The sequence below is a fragment of the Mytilus californianus genome, unplaced genomic scaffold (assembly GCF_021869535.1).
Source record: "Mytilus californianus isolate M0D057914Y unplaced genomic scaffold, xbMytCali1.0.p SCAF_8, whole genome shotgun sequence".
Taxonomy (NCBI): domain Eukaryota; kingdom Metazoa; phylum Mollusca; class Bivalvia; order Mytilida; family Mytilidae; genus Mytilus; species Mytilus californianus.
In genome coordinates, this window is record NW_026262734.1 from 86,372,430 (window position 1) to 86,395,859 (window position 23,430).

The window sequence follows — 23,430 nt, forward strand, 5'->3', positions numbered from 1 at the left end:
TTCTACATAATTTATAGTTCCCTTAAAGCATTATTAAGCCAAAGCATTTTTGCACAAAAATATACGACAAATAATAATAAACAAACAATACTCAAAAGTAATAAGATCGCTTTTTGCTAAATGTTCTCTAAATGCAATATATGTTATAGTTGAAATATATTTTTTTCAAATGGTAAAAATCAAATGTTGAAATATCCTTTTAGTAGGTTAAATACTACATATAAAATAAATATTTTTATTTAGAGTTTTATATCAAATATTATTACATTGGTAGCAATGAATTACATTGATTTCCCAGTCAAATAAAAACCGATAATTTCACATGTGAAATAAACATGGTTATTTCACTCTCTGACGTCATACAACAATAGGCGTTGTCAAGACGTCGATAACGTCGGATCAAAACAAATTGTGAATGCGTAGGAAAAAGATATAGTTCCTTACATTTTCTACATTAATTTCATTAAAAAAAGCCATTTGCCAATGTAATAAAAAGAATAACTAATCCAAGAATTCAAATATCGAAAAATATTCAACTCATGACCGAACAACACTGATAATTAACTCATGCGCTATGCGCATTCGTGAATTAATGTGTTGTTCGGTCACTCGTTGAATATTTTTCTCTATTTGAATTCTTCGATTAGTTATTCTATAATTATTAACAATGTAATAAAATCATCAAAGATACTAGGCTTATTATTTTGTAAGCCAGACTCGCATTTCATCTATAAAAGATTCAACAGTAATACTCAAATCCAAAAAGTTAAAAGGTCAAATGTAATTTTAGAGGTATTGTAATTGTTAGTTAGAGGTATTGTATTTAAAAATATTTCAATCAAATAAAAGTAAAATCAATCATACATGTATGAGCAAAAGTTTTATTTTTCTATTAATGAGTATTCAGAATGGGTAATGAACCTGAGGCTCCTGATTTTTGTCTGATAAATTGTTTTTCCTTAAATGTTGAAATTTCCATATAAAAAACAAATAGAAGTAAAAGAAAGAAAAATAAACCCCAGCAACAGATAAATAAACAAACAATAGAGAAAGATAAATAAACAAACAAAAGCAAAAGATTGAGTTGTACTGTACTAAAATTTTCATTTAGGCCAAAAAAAAATTTATGTCTGTTTACAGTTACCCGACTGACCCTCATATGAGCACTGACTCTAAGTCATTTCATTTCCAGAGTTAAGTGAAAAAGTAACCGAATTTGTGTCAAAAGTGAAGTAAGAGTTGCCAATAAATTTAATCAATTGCCTGATACATCCCAATGTTGATCAATGTTCACAATGGTGAATATGACAGCTGTTTTAAGGAAACATGCACCTCGTGTGATGAAATAAACACTTTGCCGCCATTCCCCCCCCCCCAACCAACCAATAACCAAAAGGGAAATATTCCAATCATTAAAAATACACAGTAAACTCCTCCCATGGGCAACCAGGACCTCATGACTCAAAATCATGTTGCAAAAAATAATAAAATGAAAATAGCAACCGACCTACCCTATTTTTTTTTATGATGTAACCTTAAACAGACATATATTTTTTTAGGCCTTAGACTTTTGATCAATGTTAGACATGAACATTTTTGCTGTGATTTCCAAATAACATTTTTTCATTCTCATTATGTTTATCTTTTTTGTTGAAACAAATGACCTAAACAAAAAGGTTTGAATCAATCATATAGACAAATTATAAGCAGTCTAGAGATTTTTGCAGAAAGAAGTTATGTGCAGATAGTTCTTATAAAAGATCCAAATTAAGAGTTTGGGGGTTTGATCAGCACTTAAATCTCATTATTTGAATGACAATTCTTTGATTCATGGTCCTATTATAAACCATTGCAGACATACCGGTATATTAAAAGAAGACAAATATAAGATAGATGATAACAGACATAAAGTGAAGGTAATATCAGGGACAAGATAAAGATTTAGGGACAAGAAAAAGATAAACTCATTGTTATTATAACAAATATATATCAATTAATATCATAATAGAAAAAAAATACTGTGGAAGTTTATCACTTTGGGAGTATTATTGTTTCGGCTTGTGAAAACATATTGGTTAATGGGTTTTTAAATAAGTGGTTTTGAGATTGATTGATGGTTGGTTGCGTAACATACAGTGGCAACATGGTTTTAAGATAAGCAGATTCAGACTTAATGTTAAATATAATTTTTTCTGACCAAAATTTGGTTGGAGATCTATAAAGAATCATGAATCCAACAAAAAATTGTAATCTCAGAACAATAACACATTCATAAAATATCTATAAAAAAACATTAAAAAGAAAATAAATAAAAATTAACAACAGTTTTAATCTCTTTGCATAAAAAACACACTAAAAAAATTTATAACTTGAGTGAGAATTTTAATTGAGGCATATCATGTTCTTTTTCAAAGTGTCATGTTTTTGTTCAATAAACAAAAAACAAGCAATTGTCATTTAGTCTGTAAACATGTTGAACTTTAATTTGTTAAAAACTAAAAACATTGAATTGCTAACATAGCATAACATTAAACAGATCTTTAAAGACATCTATGCTAGTTTCATGTCACTTTTTGCAAGCTTAAAATTTATGCATACAATGGAGTTTATGACCATTAAAAAGTTGTCATTTAGAAAAATAATTGAGGGTTTCCAGAGGCATCTTCATATCTGTATTCTTTAATTATTTATGCCTTCTTTCCTACTTTTTTTTCCAAATATTCTCTAATTTATATTTTATACCACCATAATATTTTCTATTCTCCACCCCAATAATTCTCTACTCCTTAAACTCAGTTTTGTTGGAATTGTTTTGAGAAGTAATAATAATTACAAAATGAAACGATATTAGAAATAAAAAAAAAATGTTTTTCTCTACCAGTCTTTCCATTCTTATATTTGTTCTAGAGCAAAGACATCTTGTTCAAGATGATACTTTATTGACATATGGAATACTGTAAAATACAAAGGAAGGCATAACAACTGTTAGTGTTTTAAGTCCAGTAATTGATTGATTGTTGGTTGTTTATCATCCAGACCCTCATTTCTGATTTGAGTGACAATTCTTATACATTTGCATAAAATTTAATTGCATTTTCCAGAGAGTTTTCATAATCGTACAAAGGTTTATACCCAAGTAAGGTTTTAGCTTTATCATAGGTCACATAAAATGTTGTGTTGTTGAAAGCCAAAGAATTGGTTGTCATGGGAACATTTAACTTTCTGATAGGTCTAATTACCAACAAGATCAAATAAAGAAGTGTCAAGCATATGTACATTAACCAATATGGCAAATACCATGATGATATTTTAGAATTAAGACATCCTAGAAAAGGCTGTAGAAATCCTGTCACTGGATTGGCTGGAGTGTCGTCTGCACCAAAAAAATATTGCCCGCCCAATTCAGGATTTTTTACCAAACTTTCTAGTGCTCTTACAAACATCATGGCTACGTTACCCACATATGCAAACTGGGCATAGGCTTTCATTGGTCCAATACGTGGAAATGTCTTGTTTTTCATGGACTTCATCAAGGGTGTTAAATTGCTGTCAAGTTCACCATACATTGTTAATGGAAGGATTGCTAGTGTCTTCATCTTTTCACCTGAAAAATATTTCAAATTTTTTTACAAGGAATTTACTCTATAATTGGTCAAGTGATAAAAGAAACATTAGACTCTCTATCATGTCATTTACAGTCTCATCAAGAAAAATTCTGCCAAAAGATGAAAACAATTTTATACAGGACTACATATTTTAATTTTCTGCCTGCTGATCAAGAAAGATAACTCACTCTGTCTAATTCTAAAATGAGTTTTAAATAATAATTCTCTTAAATTAAAAAAGTCAAAATGGTGAGTGTCTCTATGTCAACTCAAACTTCTACCTCTCTTTCTGTGCATTATTTAATTCCTTTATTATTTGAGAGAAATGTGAATTATTATGATCTAAATACTGTATAAACTAAAAGAAAATATTAATACACAAGTCACTGAGAGCATTGTATACAAATAAACATCATAATAAACAACAGGCCAAAGCCTTAAACAAAAATTCAATATTATTTAATTATCATCAACCCAGAATTCTTTACAACTATTTAATCATAAAAAGTTATTTGTGATTTTAAAAAAGATGTTCTTTATGTTTGGTAAATAAAAATAATACATTCTCTCTTCTTTATCTATATATTTTCTCTTTTGAATGTTACCTAAAGACTATCTTAGTGTAACATTTGTGTTAGTATAAAAACAAGATGTGGTATGATTGTCAATGAGACAACTATACTAATTAAAATATGTGGATGAAATCATTTATAGGTCACTGTATGGCCTTCAACTATGACAAAAACCCATACTATATAGTCTGTGTATGTAAACACTTTATAATTCTGATCTTTCATTTAATGCTTTAATTAAAGAACCTTTTTTAGCATGGGCACATACCTAACGCCCCCACATTGTCAGTGGGCAAACAAAATCTCACTAGATTCCTAAGTTCAAAGAATCATAACTCCTCCAAATGTCAACTGATAATAATTTCTTGTGGATATGCACATCTACATATTCTGTCCTTATTATCTACAAATATTCAGGAAATTCTGTTGTGTGGTTCCAGATCTACAGGGAGTTGCAATGACAAACTGTTGCAGTAGTATATTTAAGCCCACATTTTAAGTTCAAAGTGGCATAACTCCTATGAAAGTCAACTGATAATAATTTTTGTGGATATGCACATCTACATATTATATCCTTATGATCTACAAAGTTTTATGAAATTCTGTTGTGTGATTTCAGATGAGATGCAATGACAAACTGTTGCAGAAGTATATTTATGCCAAAATTCTGAGTTCAAAGGGGCATAATTTCGAAAAAAAAAAGAAAAATTTCCATTTGATATGCACATCTACATAGTATGTCCTTATCATCTAAAAAGTTTCAGTAAACTCTGCAGTGTGGTTTCAGAGAAGTTGCGATGGCAAACTGTTGCAGAAGTATATTTAGGCCAAAATTCTATGTTCAAAGTGGCATGACTAAAAAACAGAATCATAATTTCCTGTCGATATGCACATCTTCACAGTTATTCTTATTATCTACAAAGTTTCAGGAAATTCTGTTATGTGGTTTCAGAGGAGTCGTGATGAGAAGAGCACGACTGACGGACTGACTGACGAACCGACAGGTCAAAAACATTATATCCTAGCTACGGAACTGTGCTCTGTGGGGTATAATAACATACCATTTTTTAACTGGAAACCATTATCATTAAGTACTGTATTCTGTGCTAAATATTTTGTTGAACCATAACTTGGGAACATGAGTGTTGAGGGGACAGAAACCGTTGTTTCTGTGCCAGCCTGGACATCTTCATAACCTTGTAGTACAGCTATTGAACTGCAGTAGATAAAGATCCCAATATTATGCTTCTTACATGCAGTGAGCATTGTTTCGGTTCCTACAAATAAATAAAGTTTACTTTTATAATTATTTTCAACTAAGAAAGCCAAAAATGCACAAGTTCGATTACCTTAGCTGTATTTGACAAAACTTTCTGGAATTTTGGGTCCTCAACTTTGTACTTTATTTGGCCCTTTAACTTTTTAATCAAGCTATACTAATGAGTCTTAATAAGCATCTGGCATATAAATTTATATGATAAGGTTTTTTTTAAACATTTTGTGATTGGGAAGTATTGAGAGCATGAAACTACCAATACATGAAAATATTCAAATGAGAGAAGTATTGAGAGCATGACAGTACCAAATACAAAAAAATATACACATGAGAAGTATTAATCTCATTGTGGTAAATAATTTCATAGGTACATAAAACAATTTGAAAATAGAAGTGGTTTTTATGACATTCTTACTGCATTTATTTTGATAAAATGTAAATGTTAATAGATTAATTTGCATTAGGTCAACCCTCAAATTGAAAATTAAAATTTTAAAAATACTGCTAAATAAGGCACTTATCACCTTATCCTTTCATTTAAATGAAAAGTTATATTATATTATTTCATCTTATAAGCATTTTGACCACTTTTTACTAAAATAAATTCCTAAAAGTTCTCTTTTAGTGCTATCTTTTATTTATTTCCCTGTCTTCTTCATGGCTTTTAAAATATTTATAATACTACGCACAATTTACATTGATTATTAATTCAACAATGGATCAATTTACCTTTAACATTAACTTCATGAAGACGTTGTTTGTTTGGGAACATGGTTGAATCGATTACAGAGGCGATGTGCAGGACAGCATCCACACCATTACATGCTTCACTGACTATTTCTTCATCTGTTATATTGCCTGTGAAGGAGGTGACAGGTTTGGAATCAGCATAGTCTGAAAATACATGGTCTTGTTAACATTTGTATGTGTGTGTGAAAAGTCATTTTTTTATCTCTTGATGTCTACATGGTGTATAATAATAGTACATTCTTACATTTTATTCTGATAATGTGGATTATTTACTGTAATCATGTATACCAATGGAAAATATACACCAGTGTTGTTTTAATGATAATCCTCAATTGCTAACTTATAGTTTGAAGCAAGATTTACACTACTGCATTGACATTATCTTAAGGTTTAAGTTTTGTTTTGGACATTGCACAAAATCATTTTTTTCATCTCAATTTTTGTTTGTATTCAGAGGCATTTAGATAAGTGAAAGACACCAAAGGGACACTCAAATCCACAAATTGAAAAACAAACTGACAACCCCATGGCAAAATAAGACAAGAGGCTGTCAGAGTGACAGCAAACCAGATTTTCCTGCAGAGGTCGAACCCTGAACAGTTGAGCAAGTATTGACACTACATTTTAGCTTAAAACAGCTCTGAATTTGGATTGTGATTGAATATTTGACACAGCATAGGTTTGTGACACAAAATGAATGTGGTTTAAGAGCTGAAATACTTGAAATTGGACATTTAAGTACCTATTATGGTCCAATATCAAATAAAATGCTTCGCTGGGGCGCAGCTTGATACGACCGCAGAGGTCGAACCCTGAACAGTTGGTGCAAGTATGGACACAACATTCAAGCTTGATACAGCTCTGAATTTGGATTGTTATTAAATATTTGACACAGCATAGGTTTCTGACACAGAAAGAATGTGGTCTAAGAACTTGAATTTTTTTAATTTACCTATTATGGTCCAATGTCCAAAATCAAAATACATGGTTAGATTCAGCATATCAAAGAACCCCATATTTTCAATTTTTGTTGAAATCGAACAAAGTTTAATTTTGGACCCCAACTTGGACAAACTTGAAAACTGGGCCCATAATCAAAAATCTAAACACATGTTTAGATTCAGCATATCAAAGAACCCCAATAATTCAATTTTTGCTAAAATCAAACTATGTTTAATTTTGGACCCTTTGGACCTTAATGTAGACCAATTTAAAAAACGGGACTTAAAATTAAAAATCTAAATACACAGTTAGATTTGGAATATCAAAGAACCCCAATAATTCAATTTTTGATGAAATCAAACAAAGTTTAATTTTGGACCCTTTTGACCTCAATATGAACCAACTTGATAGCGGGGCCCACAAATAAAAAATCTAAATTCATGGTTAGATTCAGCATATCAAAGAACCCCATATATTCAATTTTTGTTGAAATCAAAAAAAGTTTAATTTTGGACCCCAACTTGGACCAACTTGAAAACTGGGCCCATAATCAAAAATCTAAACACATGTTTAGATTTAGCATATCAAAGAACCCTAAGAATTCGATTTTTGTTAAAATCAAACTAAGTTTAATTTTGGACCCTTTGGACCTCAATGAAGACCAATTTTAAAAAATGGGACCCAAATTAAAAATCTAAAAACACGGTTAGATTTGGCATATCAAAGAACCCCAATAATTCAATTTTTGATGAAATCAAACAAAGTTTAATTTTAGACCCTTTTGACCTCAATATGAACCAATTTGATAGCGGGGCCCACAAATAAAAAATCTAAATACATGGTTAGATTCAGCATATCAAAGAACCTCATATATTCAATTTTTGTTGAAATCAAACAAAGTTTAATTTTGGACCCCAATTTGGACCAACTTGAAAACTGGGCCCATAATCAAAAATCTAAATACATGTTTAGATTCAGCATATCAAAGAACCCCATATATTCAATTTTTTTTAAATCAAACAAAGTTTAAATACTGGACCCTATCTTGGACCAACTTGAAAACTGGGCCCATAATCAAAAATCTAAACACATGTTTAGATTTAGCATATCAAAGAACCCCAAGAATTCAATTTTTGTTAAAATCAAACTAAGTTAAATTTTGGACCCTTTGGACCTCAATGAAGACCAATTTTAAAAAATGGGACCCAAATTAAAAATCTAAAAACACGGTTAGATTTGGCATATCAAAGAACCCCAATAATTCAATTTTTGATGAAATCAAAAAAAGTTTAATTTTAGACCCTTTTGACCTCAATATAAACCAATTTGATAGCGGGGCCCACAAATAAAAAATCTAAATACATGGTTAGATTCAGCATATCAAAGAACCTCATATATTCAATTTTTGTTGAAATCAAACAAAGTTTAATTTTGGACCCCAATTTGGACCAACTTGAAAACTGGGCCCATAATCAATAATCTAAATACATGTTTAGATTCAGCATATCAAAGAACCCCATATATTCAATTTTTGTTGAAATCAAACAAAGTTTAAATACTGGACCCTATCTTGGACCAACTTGAAAACTGGGCCCATAATCAAAAATCTAAACACATGTTTAGATTCAGCATATCAAAGAACCCCAAGAATTCAATTTTTGTTAAAATCAAACTAAGTTTTATTTTGGACCCTTTGGACCTTAATGTAGACCAATTTAAAAAACAGGACCCAAAATTAAAAATCTAAATACACGGTTAGATTTGGAATATCAAAGAACCCCAATAATTCAATTTTAGATGAAATCAAACAAAGTTTAATTTTGGACCCTTTTGACCTCAATATGAACCAATTTGATAACGGGGTCCACAAATAAAAAATCTAAATACATGGTTAGATTCAGCATATCAAAGAACCCCATATATTCAATTTTTGTTGAAATCAAACAAAGTTTAATTTTGGACCCCAATTTGGACCAACTTGAAAACTGGGCCAAAAATCAAAAATCTAAATACATGTTTAGATTCAGCATATCAAAGAACCTCATATATTCAATTTTTGCTAAAATCAAACAAAGTTTAATTTTGGACCCTTTGGACCTTAATGTAGACCAATTTGAAAACTGGACCCAAAATTAAAAATCTAAATACACTATTAGATTCGGCATAACAAATAAATAAATGTGATCAAAGATTTTACAAATCTAATGCGCCATACTGTGCAATTAAAGATTACTTCTTGAAATTTTTCAATATTTGAAATTTGAAAAAAAAATAATATTTGAAGAATAATTCTTTTTAATTTCTGAAATCTGAAATGAGAAAAAGTTGACCCCCCACAATTTCTTTTTATCTCCCCCCCCCCCCTTTTTTCCCCAAAAAAATTCTTTCCCTCAAGATATGGTCATAATCTCAATTCAAATTTCCAATGGAGTTGGCAACCATAATTACCCATTTAAATTTACCATAGTGCTAACTTAATCTATTTTATAATAGAATTAAAAATATAGTGTCAAATCTTTCATATGGATTTTTTTGTAAAAAAAAAAGATGCAACATTTGCAGATATTTTCACTGGTCTTCCTTTATAAATATGTATTTCTTTAAACATAATTTAAAAGCAGTGTAAGGGAAGTAACCAAAACGTTGTATTTGGATTACCTCCCTTACACTGTTTTAAATTATCTTTATTGTTCATTACCCATTACTATATACATAATTTAAAAGCAGTGTAAGGGAGATAATTTCAATGATGTATTTGATTTATCTCCCTTACACTGCTTTAAATTATGTTTTGTACTAAAGTATTTGTCCATTAACCAGGACAACCTTGTTTTTCCCCCTTTTTTGCCCCTAATTCCTAAACGGTTTGAGCCATAACCCCCCAAAGCAAATCCTAACCATCCCTTTGTGGTATGGAAACTTGTAGTATAATTTCAGAGAGATCCATACACCGTTCCACAGTTATTGTCTGGAAACTAGAAAATGCTTATTTTTTGCCCCTTTTTGGCCCCTAATTCCTTAACTGTTGGTACCATAACCCCCAAAATCAATCCCAACCTTCCTTTTGTGGTATTTAACCTTATGGTCAAATTTCAAAAAGATCCATTCACTTAAACTAAAGTTAGAGTGCGAAAACCAATGTGTCTTCGGACGAAGACGACGACGACGCCAACGTCATACCAATATACGACCACAAAATTTTTTTGCGGTCGTATAAAAAGTACATATTAGAATCAGCATATCAAAGAACCCCATGAATTCAATTTTTGATGAAATCAGACAAAAGTTTAATTTAAGACCCTTTGGACCTCAATGTTGACCAATTTGATAATGGAGCCCACAATCCAAAATCTCTCAATACATGGTTAGATTCAGCATTTCAAAGAACCCCATAAATAATTTTTTTGTTGAATCAAACAAAGTTTAATTTTGTTCCCTGATTTGGACCAACTTGAAAACTGGGCCCAAAAATCTAATATTTAAATACAGGTTTAGATTCAGCATTTGAAAGAACCCTATATATATTTAATTTATGTTGAAATGAAACACAGGTTAATTTTATCCATAATATTTTCTGTGCAAAGGGAAATAACCCAAACTGGATAAATAGTTCTCTAAAATAAGATATGATGCAATTTTTCAAATTATAATCAATAATATAATAACAACAACCAGTGATGACTAAGTTCTCTAAAATTAGATATGATTTAACACTCAAACATTGCTAGAATCAGCATATCAAAGAACCCAAGAATTCAATTTTTGATGAAATTAATCAAAAGTGTAATTTAGGACCCTTTGGACCTCAATGTGGTATTATCTTATTAATAATGAAAAGAAATACAGGTTTAGATTAAGCATTTCAAAGAACCCTGTATATATTCAATTTATGCTGAAATCAAACACAGTTTAATTTTGGACCCCAATTTGGACCAACTTGAAAACTGGGCCCAAAATCAGAAATCTAAATATATGTTTATTAATAGACAATATAAGCTTAGTTTTTAAAGGAGTTTACTTCATCAAAAAAAAAATATATGTATAGCATTCAGAAAATTAGTTTTTACAGAATAACAAACAAACTTGCCACAAAAGTCTACAAACAATTTACCAAAGAAAAGAAGAAAAAAATCCAAAATTTTATTTATCATTAATACAATGTCATTTCAAAATCTATAAAACTTATCAGTAACAAGAAATAATTGTAACAGAATGCTGTTACGAAGACTCCCAAACAAAGCTCCAATAATTCGTCATTCCCATTGTAGCTTGACATTGGGCAATGTCCAGTACTAATTGGTTTATGATATGCATTAGTGACGCCTATGGATCGACCCTGTATGTCATTCAAATCTTCTTGAAATTACGAACAGGAATTTATATGGTTTAGGGGTGGAGATCTCAACCGTTTACAAGTTCTCAAAAGGGGTGTGATCCCCAGGAGACTCTTCCTTTATTTCATATGATTTGTTTTTTTGTCCTGTACAAGAATATATATGGTTTAGGGGTAGGGATCTTGACCGTTTACAAGTTCTTAAACAGGAGGGGGTGGGGTGACCCCAGGGGACTCGCCTTATATTTCATTTGATTTTTTTTATGGTCCCATACAAGAATATATATGGTTTCCGCATGGGGATCTTGACCGTTTACAAGTTTTCAAAAAGAAGGGGGGTGGGGGCTACCCCAGGGGATTTCCCCTTAATTTCATTTGATTTGTTTCATTGTCCCATTCAAGAATATATATGGTTTATATATAATTAGGGGTGGGGATCTAGACCGTTTACAAGTTATCAAAAAGAAGGGAGGTGGGGGTGACCCCAATGGACTTCCCCTATATTTCATCTGATTTGTTTTATTGCATACAAGAATATATATGGTTAAGGGGTGGGGATCTCAACCGTTTACAAGTTTTCAAAAAGAAAGGGGGTGGGGGTGACCCCCATCTATAATTCATTTGATTTGTGTTATTGTCCCATACAAGAATATATATGGTTTAGGGTGGGGATCTCTACCGTTTACAAGTTCTTAAGGTGGTACAGGGAGATAACTCTGTAAAAATCAGCTAAACGTTTTAATAACGTTGTATTGTAAAGAAAATATTAAGCTTCTCAATGATCAAAATTAGTGTTTGTCAAACTGCTATATAACCAATGAAATTTTTCTGATAAAGTGGTTGGTTCAAATTTTTTGAAATTTTTATATTTTTGTCAAAGGGTCAAAGTAAACATTTTGTCAAAATTTATGAAAATTAAACGAGCCAAATTAATATTAGTCAAGGTGTTGGGTACCACCTTAAACAGGAGGGGGTGGGGGTGACCCCAGGGTACTGGCCTTGTAATTCATTTGATTTGTTTTATTGTCCCATACAAGAATGTATATGGTTTCGGGGTGGAGATTTTCAAAAAAAAGGGGGGTGGGGGTGACCCAAGGGGACTCCCCCTCAATTTCATTTGATTTTTTTTATTGTCCCATTCAAGAATATATATGGTTTAGGGGTGGGGATCTCGACTGTTTACAAGTTATCAAAAAGAAGGGGGGTGCGGGTGACCCCCATGGACTTCCCCTATATATCATTTGATTTGTTTTATTGTCCCATACAAGAATATATATGGTTTAGGGGTGGGGATCTCTACCGTTTACAAGTTCTTAAACAGGAGGGGGTGGGGGTGACCCCAGGGTACTCGCCTTGTAATTCATTTGATTTGTTTTATTGTCCCATTCAAGAATATATATGGTTTAGGGGTGGGGATCTCAATGGTTTACAAGTTCTTAAACAGGATGGGTTGGGGTGACCCCTGGGGACTCGCCTTTTATTTCATTAGATTTGTTTTATTGTCCCATACAAAAATATATAGGTTTTCGCAGTGGGGATCTTGACCGTTTACAAGTTTTCAAAAAGAAGGGGGGTGGGGGTGACCCCCATGGACTTCCCCTATATTTCATTTGATTGGTGTTAGTCCCTTACAAGAATATATATGGTTTAGGGGTGGGGATCTCAACCGTTTACAAGTTCTCAAACAGGAGGGGGTGGGGGTCACCCCCAGGGGACTGGCCTTTTATTTCATTTGATTTGATTTGTTGTCACATACAAGAATATATATGGTTTCAGGGTTAGGATCTTGACCGTTTACAAGTTTTCAAAAAGTAGGGGGGTGGAGGTGAACCCGGGGACTCCCCAAATATTTCATTTGATTTGTTTTATTGTCCCATACAAAAATATATGTGGTTTAGGGGTGGGGATATCAACCGTTTACAAGATAAAAGCACATTCTCAAATTGAAAGGGGGTGGGGGTAAGAATATATATGGTTTAGGGAGACTTAATTATCTACAAAATGTCTAATAATGAACAGTAAATTTTAAATTTCATTTATACAGTCCTATTAGTAAATTTCCAACTTTATATAAACAGTCCTACAGATCTTTTCAGAAAACAGAAAATTTTCAAATAAATCACTCCAATGATATTATATGCTAAGATATAACCCAGATCTAATTAATAATTAATAATGTAATTAACTTCAAAATGTCTACTAATATAGCTTATAATCACTACCACTTAGGAAATAGATAATTTTCAAATAAATCTGTCACTCCAATTTTTATTGTGAGATAAGACATTATGCTTGTCCTAAAAAAGATAACAAGAGTAAAATATTTAAAAATTCCACTTTTGGATATTAAAAATGACGATAACTCACAAAGGAGATATAATAATATCTTGAAAATTGAACTAGACCTTCATTAAGTCCCAGGAAACAACATATTTAAATTTGAAAAAAATTTGTTAAAGTGTTTTCATGTTATTGTGCTGACACTGTTTGGCAGCCGCCCGTAGATCCGCCCAGCTGCCCGCCGTACATCACCATTTTAATAACCGATATTTCCTACGAAAATCTGATTAAAAAAGTATACAAAAAAAACAACATAGAAAAGTAAAGACTGAGCAACACTTACCTCACCAAAAACTGGGTGTGATCTCAAGTGCTTTAGCATGTTTAGGAAGGATAAGCAGATACTGCTCCACATGTGGCACCCGTTGTGTTACTCATGTAGAACTTGACATTTATTGTATAAATAGCTGTCTATTATTGAAAACTAAAAAATCGTCAGAACCAAGTTGTTTGAACTAGTACACTCGTGCGTATGTGTGTGATTAAAGTACCCCTGGTATGCATCCGAATTTTCAAAAATGCTAAAAATATCAATGACACCTTTATCTAACTTTCATTTCGAGTCTTTTCCTGTAGAAATAACACGTCAAGAGCTACTTAAACTCAATCATGCTTTGAAAACACACTGATTTTACGTATCCATGTCTGGTCCGTGTTTTACCATTGTCATGTCAACATCCAGTAATAAGGAAAGTACTTTTTAAACACGAAAGCGAAGTTATTAACAGCATTATTTTGCACAATTAAAGAGCCTTAGGCAGATATTAGTACGCTGATTATGCACATTTCAAATAGTGCACTGTCAATTTAACAGTTAAAACCAGAACATCAAATTTACATTTATATTAAAAATCAAGTCAAATAGCCTTTTTTGTGTCAATCATAATTTATATGATGCCTTTTGTTACGAAGTCTTAAGGGATTAAAATCGGGAAAAGACCCAAAAAAAATGTCTGGCTGGCTCAAATATTTTTTAGAAGCCCTGGTCTATATCCTTCTCATATGATTTTTGTTATCACAATAAACTCATAATAGATACCAGGATTAAAACTATGTGCATCCAACGTTTCATCTACAAAAAGACTCATCATTGATGCTCAAATCAAAAAAGTTAACATGGCCAAATAAAGTACAAATTTGAAGGGCATCATTGAGCATTGAGGACCCAAAATTCCAAAAGGTTTTTGTCAAATACAGCTCATATAATTTATGTTTACCTAATTTTTTCTTGAATGGTAAACAATCTAAAATTCTGATCTCTTTCACACAGTCACCGTATAACTGAAGATGTTTGATCACATGTTGTCCCAGAAATCCACTTCCTCCTGTTACCAAGACAACCAATGAACCCATAATATAGCATCAGTCTGTTCTTCAAGCCATGTTAATTATATTTCTGAAAATAGAGAATAAAATTTTGAATGAGTTTTCTTTACGATACAGGCACTGTTCCATGAAAATATACATGGGTACTGGGAAGGAACATCCAAATCTTAACTACTGTAAATTCATATTTTATTGTACATGTTTGCACTTACTTTTACAATTTTTAAAGAATGGACAACAATGCAAGATAAATTATTGCTATTTCAGGAAAGTATGCGAACAGCTACATGTAAACATGGTAAGTGTATTAGATATTAGAATGAGAGTTTTTATTAAATATTGCGATATATACACCCGGTCTCATTATTTGCAACAATTTCTGACTTTACAGTATTATTATGACTGGTTTGGTGTCAAATAATTTTAATGTACTGTATTGTGAAAATGTAAAAGTAAGAATATCAAAAATACTGAACTCCATGAAAATTCTTAATGGAAAGTCCCTAAGCAAATGGCAACATTAAAAGCTCAAACACATCTCGTTGAAAGTGTCATCCTTTTTCTAAAAAATTTCATCGTAAGATACCAAGACCTTGTTGTAAGTGAGTTTCTAAAATGTCTATTTATGGTTACTAAAATTTGGTTTTCCTAAGTGCCTTCCCTTGTATCATACATGTATATAAAAATAGGAAGATGTGGAATGATTTCCAATGAGACAACACTCCACCAGAAGTATGTTTTAATGGAACAAGCCTGTGAAGTTTTAAATTGAACTTTGTTTAATGTATTGCTGTAGAAAGAAAAATAATGGGTTTTTTTATTTGCAAAGGGAGATAATTGTGATTTGCTTGTAACTTTTTAATCTATATACATTGTAGCTACTTTGAGCTATGTGCAGAGTCTCACTGGTTTGTGAGGATCATTAAAAAAGTGTATTTTCCTTATTTATGGGTATTATATGAGCTGTCAGATAAAAGTCAACCTTATGCAAATGCATATCAATACATATGTTAATCTTTTTCGAGTTTAAAAAATTTCTATGCTAAGTCTGCTACTGTTTGAAAGTTGAGTTGATTGAGAATCCTTCAAAACAGACCAAATTCATCTTTTATTTTGTATTTGAATGTTTTAAAATCAATCAAAGTCTTACACATGTACATGCACATATGCACTTGCAAAAGGTCGATTCCTATCTGATGCAGCTCATATTATGAAATCAGTAATCAATTTCCAATGATAAAAATTCTTTTTAAATCATGATAATGACTGTCATAGTTCACATACACATGTATGTGTACTCTAATAACAGTGCCATAAATTTACACAAATGAAAATGTATTGGTATAGAGTTAAGAGCACATAAACATGATAAAGCCAGGGCCTAATCTAGGATTTTGAAGAGGGAGAAGTGACTTCTCCTTCCATGAGAGAGAAGGGAGAAGTGGTCAATTTCTTGGAGAAGTGAGATTCCATTACCGTTTCGGTTGCATCGTGTTTTCATGATTATCACTAAGGAAATTGTTTTAACTTCAATAAAAGATATACTTGCAGTTTTTTCATATGTTATTGTACACCATGTATATATAGAAAGTTCTTAATAAAAAGGTTTAGACAATTTATAGTTGTTATTTATTTATTGATACCGTTGTGTTGAACTGTTCTAAATAAAATTTGTTGATTGGGACATGAGGGAGTAGCCTAGTAATATTATCATGATTTTGATGCATTAAATTCATGTGCATCTGCCTCAATTTATTTTTAAAACTCCAGGAAAATATGATTCCCAGTTTACCTGATGAATTTTACATGACTGGGAATTTAATTTACATCACCACTTGTCATTATTTTGTAAATCATTATTGAATGTCCAGGACATTGTGTTAGTTGTAAATTGAGATTATCGTTAAAGATTGTAAGTCTATGAATGGAAATATCTTTCAATCGCATATTAATTATCCGATAAAGAGCTAATTTCTATCATTTTTTTGAAATATCATCCATATCAACGAAGTGGTCATGAGAAAAAATCCACTGCTGATCACAATCTGGTCGAGTGTCGTACGTTTGCAATCACATTATCCATTAGCTGTCTTTCTACCTTTTATATTTCAATTTTTATTCAATGAATATAATAAATCTACCGTTAATTCCCACCTTTAACCTACCGAATAGTAAAATTGATCGACTCGTGTAAGTAATAAAAATAAAACAAATCAGCTGAGTGATTACGCAACATCCTCAGATGAAAATCATCGTAAAATGATAACTTAAACATACGGTCAGTTTTCCGTTTGAACAGTTTTGAAAGTTATATCCGAGGATGTTCAAAGTCGCCGTTGTATTTATTTAATTTGATCGTTGACAGTATTAGTCCTGGATCGTTTCGAAAATCTCGATTTTCCTTGTCAGCCGCCATTTTTTTACCTGTGAGACTTGTCAATCACAAGTTGTCTCCCTTTTACCGATTTGACTTCGCTATGAAGTCAGTCGGATGGCGAGATTTAGCGATTTTCAAAATTCTTTGGCGACTTAAATCGTCATTTCGCCGGCAAGATTATGGTCTGAAAGCCCTTCATCCAGTCAATAAATGGTTTTGCATTATACAAGCGTCATGCTTACATGAATAAGACATATTTACACTAAATCCCTTTGTTGTGTAAGTACTGATTGATATACCAAATGTCTGAGAAAACATAATTTCTGTGTTACATGGAGTTGTAATAAATGGGCTCTAAGAAGATTTCAATAACTAGGAGTATTATGTCTGTATTTTGTCTGTTATTTACCATGTTTACTTGATTTTTCTGCTATGTGTCAATCTGATAAAAATCAGTAGTGTTAATTTTGTTTTTGTTACTAGAAAACTAATCAATTATAAAAGAGAGGCAAAAGATACCAAAGGGACATTTAAACTGATAAGTCACAAATAAACTGATAACGAAATGGCATAAAATAAAAAAAGAACAACACACAAACAACAGTACACAAAAATTTTTAAACTAAATTTAGAAGAAAAAAAAAGAAAGAACTGCCAAAACAACAAACCCAAACTCACCCATGGACCAAATTTTAAAATGGTTGTACTAATTGAAAACAATGAAGCTGAGTGAATTATGTGACATCCCCCATGTACATTGCATAGGGAGAGGTAGAATGCTAACACACAGATTTAAACACCACAACCAGGATGATTTTATTTCAGTGGTTGTCTTAAATTTTGTTGCAAATTTTGCAAACCCCTGGCTTCCCTTATTTGATTTGTTTCTCATTTTGTCATGCCTTGGCCTTATAAAGCTGTTTAAAAACAATAAACCAAAAACATATACTGCAGCAAAACTTTCATAATGATAAATGACAACCCCTTAATTCAAATGAAATTACAAAGAATCCCAAAAGGGATTTATAAAGTCCTAGGTAGTCCAAACTAGAGGCTCTCAAGAGCCTGTATCGCTCACCTGACTCTACTTTGGTTTTGAAAATCATGTAAAAATAGATAAAAATCATAACAGATACCAAAATAATGATTGAGGCCAAATTTGGTTTAATATTGGCCCCGTAATTTAATAAAATATCCTGGTGGCCATCTTGAACAGTAAATCGGCAACAAAGTAGCAACACTTCATCAGCACCTCATTAGGAACATTTTTGCCATGTTTGGTTTCATTCCATTCAGTGGTTCTCTAAAAGAAGACACTTGTATGTAATTCCCTGAGGGTCCTATGTTAAACGAAGTCCCCCGATGGCAGCCATCTTGGATGATGGAGCGTCTTCAAAGTAACAACACTTGGTCAGCACCTCATAAGGAACATTCATGTCATGTTTGGTTCCATTCCATTCAGTGGGTCTCTAAAAGAAGACATTTGAATGTATTGTCCATAGGGTCCTATGTTAAACGAAGTCCCTCGCTGGCAGCCATCTTGGATGATGGATCGGCTTCAAAGTAACAACACTTGGTCAGCACCTCATAAGGAACATTCATGCTATGTTTGGTTTCATTCCATTCAGTGGTTCTCTAAAAGAAGACATTTGTATGTATTTCCCTTAGGGTCCTACATGTATGTTAAACTAAGTCCCCAGCTGGCGGCCATCTTGGATGGTGGATCAGCTTCAAAGTAACAACACTTGGTCAGCACCTCATAAGGAACATTCATGCCATGTTTTGTTCCATTCCATTCAGTGGTTCTCTAGATGTTCAAAATGTAAAAAGTTAACGAGGACGACGACGACGACGGACACCAAGTGATGAGAATAGCTCACTTGGCCCAAAGGGCTAAGTGAGCTAATAATTGTATGGTCTTAAAAAACTATTTTTATTTGCAAGTAAAATATAAATACAGTGGAGTCCCTGGTGTCTGCATGGCCAGTGATATCGCGCATTACCAGATTTCTTCATATCCGCAAGGTAACACAAATAGAATCGTTCTTATAATTGTTTTAGTCTTCCAAAGGGACAGAAAAGATTAAAATTGATCAGTTCAACATGTTCAAGAGTTAATTTATAACTGCAATCCAATGATTAACCATATTTAGCCAATTTCCATTAAAAAAACTTACATCATCACATAAAATTTGTTTCATTTAACAATGTTTAAGTCAAATTTATATCAGATTGAAATAAATATTGCTCTGCATCCTTGGCCATGTTGGCAGTCTGTTTGGTCTTAATTCAACAATAATATTTCGTAGTATAAAATCTTTCCTTTATTCAAAATAAGTTATTATAAGGTGTAATACCACCATTGATTTTCCCCTATTAGTCTTTGTTAAATTTGCACTTTTCAAAAAATTGTGCAGAATTTATCTTTGTTTCAAACTGGGAACAGTATATCTAACTAAATATATATGTTCCTGTTTCAAATAAAGAAATACTTGGCATGAGTAAAGTTTTATCCTGTCCAGTACTATAGAAAAAATTTCACATAACATTTCATTGCATATAAGAAAATAACCATCGCTGGAAGTTAACCAATCAAATTTTCCCCCTTTTTTAACCTGTATACAAGCTTTAGTAACCATGTAACCTCAAGTTTCCAAAATATTCTATAGAAACCCCAAATAAAAAAATAATGGTGCTTTGAAATACCCAAGATATATGTTTATGACCCAGAAATGATTTACTGCAATGAAATGTAGGATCAATTACCTACAACTGTCAAATTCAAGGGAATATTTTTTTTCGACCTATTTTCGTATGCAACCGGATGTGACGTACTATGATTTGGTGGTACATGTATTACACCTTTTAGAAGGCATGCGCGAAATCACCAGAAATTTGAAGAACTCTGGAAACAGGGGTTTCCCTAATTTTGGACACTTATTACACAAAATCTGAACATGCTTAAGGGTGAAACCATACATAATGATACAGAAGATTTTATGAAATACAAGTATGTTATGAATTTGTTCACACAATATTATCCAATTATTGGTTTTATCAGTTTAATAAAGTGATTCATAAGTCTTATGTGTGCGGATACCATGGCAGTATAATCAGTTCGTTGATTGTGGCCATTATCTGGCAGAAGCTGGCAGAAGATACACCGGACTACAAGCTAACCTTAAGCAGTGATTTTGCTAGCTCTCATCACTTTCGTAATTTACGAAACTGTTTTCAAAATGACAAAAGTATTTCAAATCAATTTCGTCACTTAAATTTGGAAACTGTAAAAATATTTTCGCATGAAAATGCTATAATTCTACCTGTCTACATGTTTCTGACAAGTTTATGACCCTCAGCTTATTAACATTTACAACAGGTGTTATAAAGTTGTGATTACAGCTAATCCGCTTATCGGCATCGGATGGGTCAATAATCCAGTTAATTATTTTCCCCAGTAAAGTTAGTCAGTCTGCGTTTTAATTTCAATATTTCTCAAGGCCAACGACCACAATTTGCAGTTTGTTTGTCGTAGTTTCGTCATTTGAACAAAATTGTTTTCCCCCGGACAGTTCGCTTTTTAATTTCAATATTTCTAAAACGATCATAATTTGCAATTCGTTTGTCGTAGTTTCGTCAAATGATCGTATATTCGTCATTTTTGATATAAAACGTTCAATTTCGATTAAAAAGATAGAACTTTATTCAAAACGTTCAGAAATGTTTTCACGTTAAAAACTTCCATCGTCATCAACGAGTCAAACAGATGCTTCTTTTACGATATACTGCGCATGCGTGAAAGTATTCCTATAGACACTAAAACGTAAAATACGAAATAAATTTAGTGCCAAATATAGTTCTTACTAAGCAAAAAAAAGGAACCCAACTTTTGTTGATCAGGAATGTCCCCTGAAACTAATTGCAGTATAATTTTGAACTAGATTTTCAGATCTTACATTCTAATCCAGAGGCGGATTTAGGGGGGGGGCCCGGTGTCATATGGTATTTTGAACCCCCTGAAAAGTGAACCCGGGGTCAATTTACCATGGGGTTCAAAATACCATATGACACCTGCCCCCCCCCCTTTTTATGGGAAAAATTTGGTTGATTATATAGGGAATCACTGAAACATGAATGGAGCGAGCCCCCTCTTAGGCAGTCAGTGGGCCCCCACTTATGAAAATTTCTGGATCCGCCACTGTAATCTTCATATTTTAGTGACACATCAGTCAAATCATGCAATTATTGCCTAGTAAATTGATGCCCTACTCCTTCAAAGTCTGACAAAGATGTATAGCTAGTAATATGAATACATCCTTGGTCCATTGCTGTTACCCAAAATAATGTTGATTTTCATCTCGCGCAAAAGTGACTAAAGCCCTCAAAATCCTAGCTTAAACCCTGCTTAAAGGAGTGCCTTTTTACAACAGAACACAAAAGAATACCCTAGAACAACCAAAAGAGCTTCCAAATATTGTTTCTTCACTCATTTACATCATTATTGTTGTTATTGTTAATTCTTTCTATAACTTGAAATTTATCATTCCAAAATAAATGTAGATTTTCGATTCAGTGGCTTTTTTAGGGGGAATTTTTCATCTGGTATTAAGGGGTAGGAAGTGGGAGTATGAGGAGGGACTTTTGAGTAGAGGGTATAGAAGTGGGAGTCAGGGACCCCCTGTCCAACGACTATTCTAACACGTCATATCTATTTGTTATTAATGTTAAAGGATGAGTGTCCAACCTGTTACGTGTTCAAAGTTTTGAGGGTTTCCCGGTTAGAGGACATAAAAATCTACAGCAAAAATTGTATTTCAAGAAAAGAGAAGTATACTTCTTTTCATCTGAAATGCATCAACAATTTTAAATTTTTTTCTATAAGGAAAACCTTTTTTTCTGTTGAAACAGCTGCGAACAATCATTCACCGGAAATGTCATTAAATTCTAATTTATGAGTCGAAAGACGGATAGGCTTGGCTTCCCGGCAAATATTTCTGGCTCATGAATAAAGCTTTCGAGCGTTTCGGCCACAAACCCTTTCGACAATATGTCGTTTAGGCCATACATTACTTCGGCCTTGGTCGTTTCGGTCCGTTATACATCTTTTCTTAATGTCCGTTTCTACCAATGTTTTGAATTCAATAATAAAAAAAAAAGAGGTAGGGGAGTCCGGGGATGAATGAGACACTTAAGTAAATATTTCTTACAATTTCACTTACAAAATGTCACAGTAGGCAGAGCCAGGTAAAGATTAAAATTTTCTTATTTTTATCAGCAGATTTTAATCTAGATTAAAGTAGATCAAAATATATACCCCCAATCAGGAACATATATATTGTTAGATATACTGTTCCCAGCCCCAATCTAAAATGCCAAATGGTCGATACAAAAATTATTTGAAAAAAAGAAAATTATTGTTTTGCTCAGTTCAAAATATTATTTTAATATATATGTACTGGACTAAACAATCATTAGATAATCGTTTACACCAGGGGCGGATCCAGCCATTTATAAAAAAGGGGGGGGGGGGGTTCTCAACCAAGGATAAGGGAGGGGGGTTCCAACTATATGTCCCCATTCAAATGCATTGATCGTCAAAAAAAGGGGGGTTCCAACCCCTGGAACCCCCCCCCCCCCCTCCTCTGGATCCGCCACTGGTTTACACTACAGATACGTTTTCTATATTATTTAATTAGATAATTGGATTAGCTTAGTGATAAAATTAGTGTCTAAGTAATTGACAGAGTCGTGTGTCTCATCATAAACCAATCAACTTGTAATTTAATTAAATCATTTCAAAACAAGACTGCATGTCACCTTTTTGTTTGTTTACTGTAATTTTGTGGAGATCCGGGCCTTAAATAATGTGGAGGCATGTTGGCAGTTGCCTCCTATGGCGGGCTAGGGTA

The 23,430-nt window shown here is 32.5% G+C and overlaps 1 protein-coding gene across 1 annotated transcript; it reads right to left on the reverse strand.

Moving 5' to 3' along the window:
* Positions 1-1,371: 1,371 nt before the first annotated feature.
* LOC127713017 (3 beta-hydroxysteroid dehydrogenase/Delta 5-->4-isomerase type 3-like) lies at positions 1,372-22,447 on the reverse strand. Its single transcript, XM_052219616.1, has 5 exons — positions 22,410-22,447; positions 15,036-15,214; positions 6,183-6,347; positions 5,239-5,454; positions 1,372-3,604 (listed from the first exon to the last, which is right to left on the reverse strand). Exons 2-5 carry the CDS (start codon positions 15,169-15,171, stop codon positions 3,066-3,068), a joined length of 1,056 nt encoding a protein of 351 aa, XP_052075576.1. The 5' UTR covers positions 15,172-15,214; positions 22,410-22,447; the 3' UTR covers positions 1,372-3,065.
* Between the last annotated feature and the right edge of the window lie 983 nt (positions 22,448-23,430).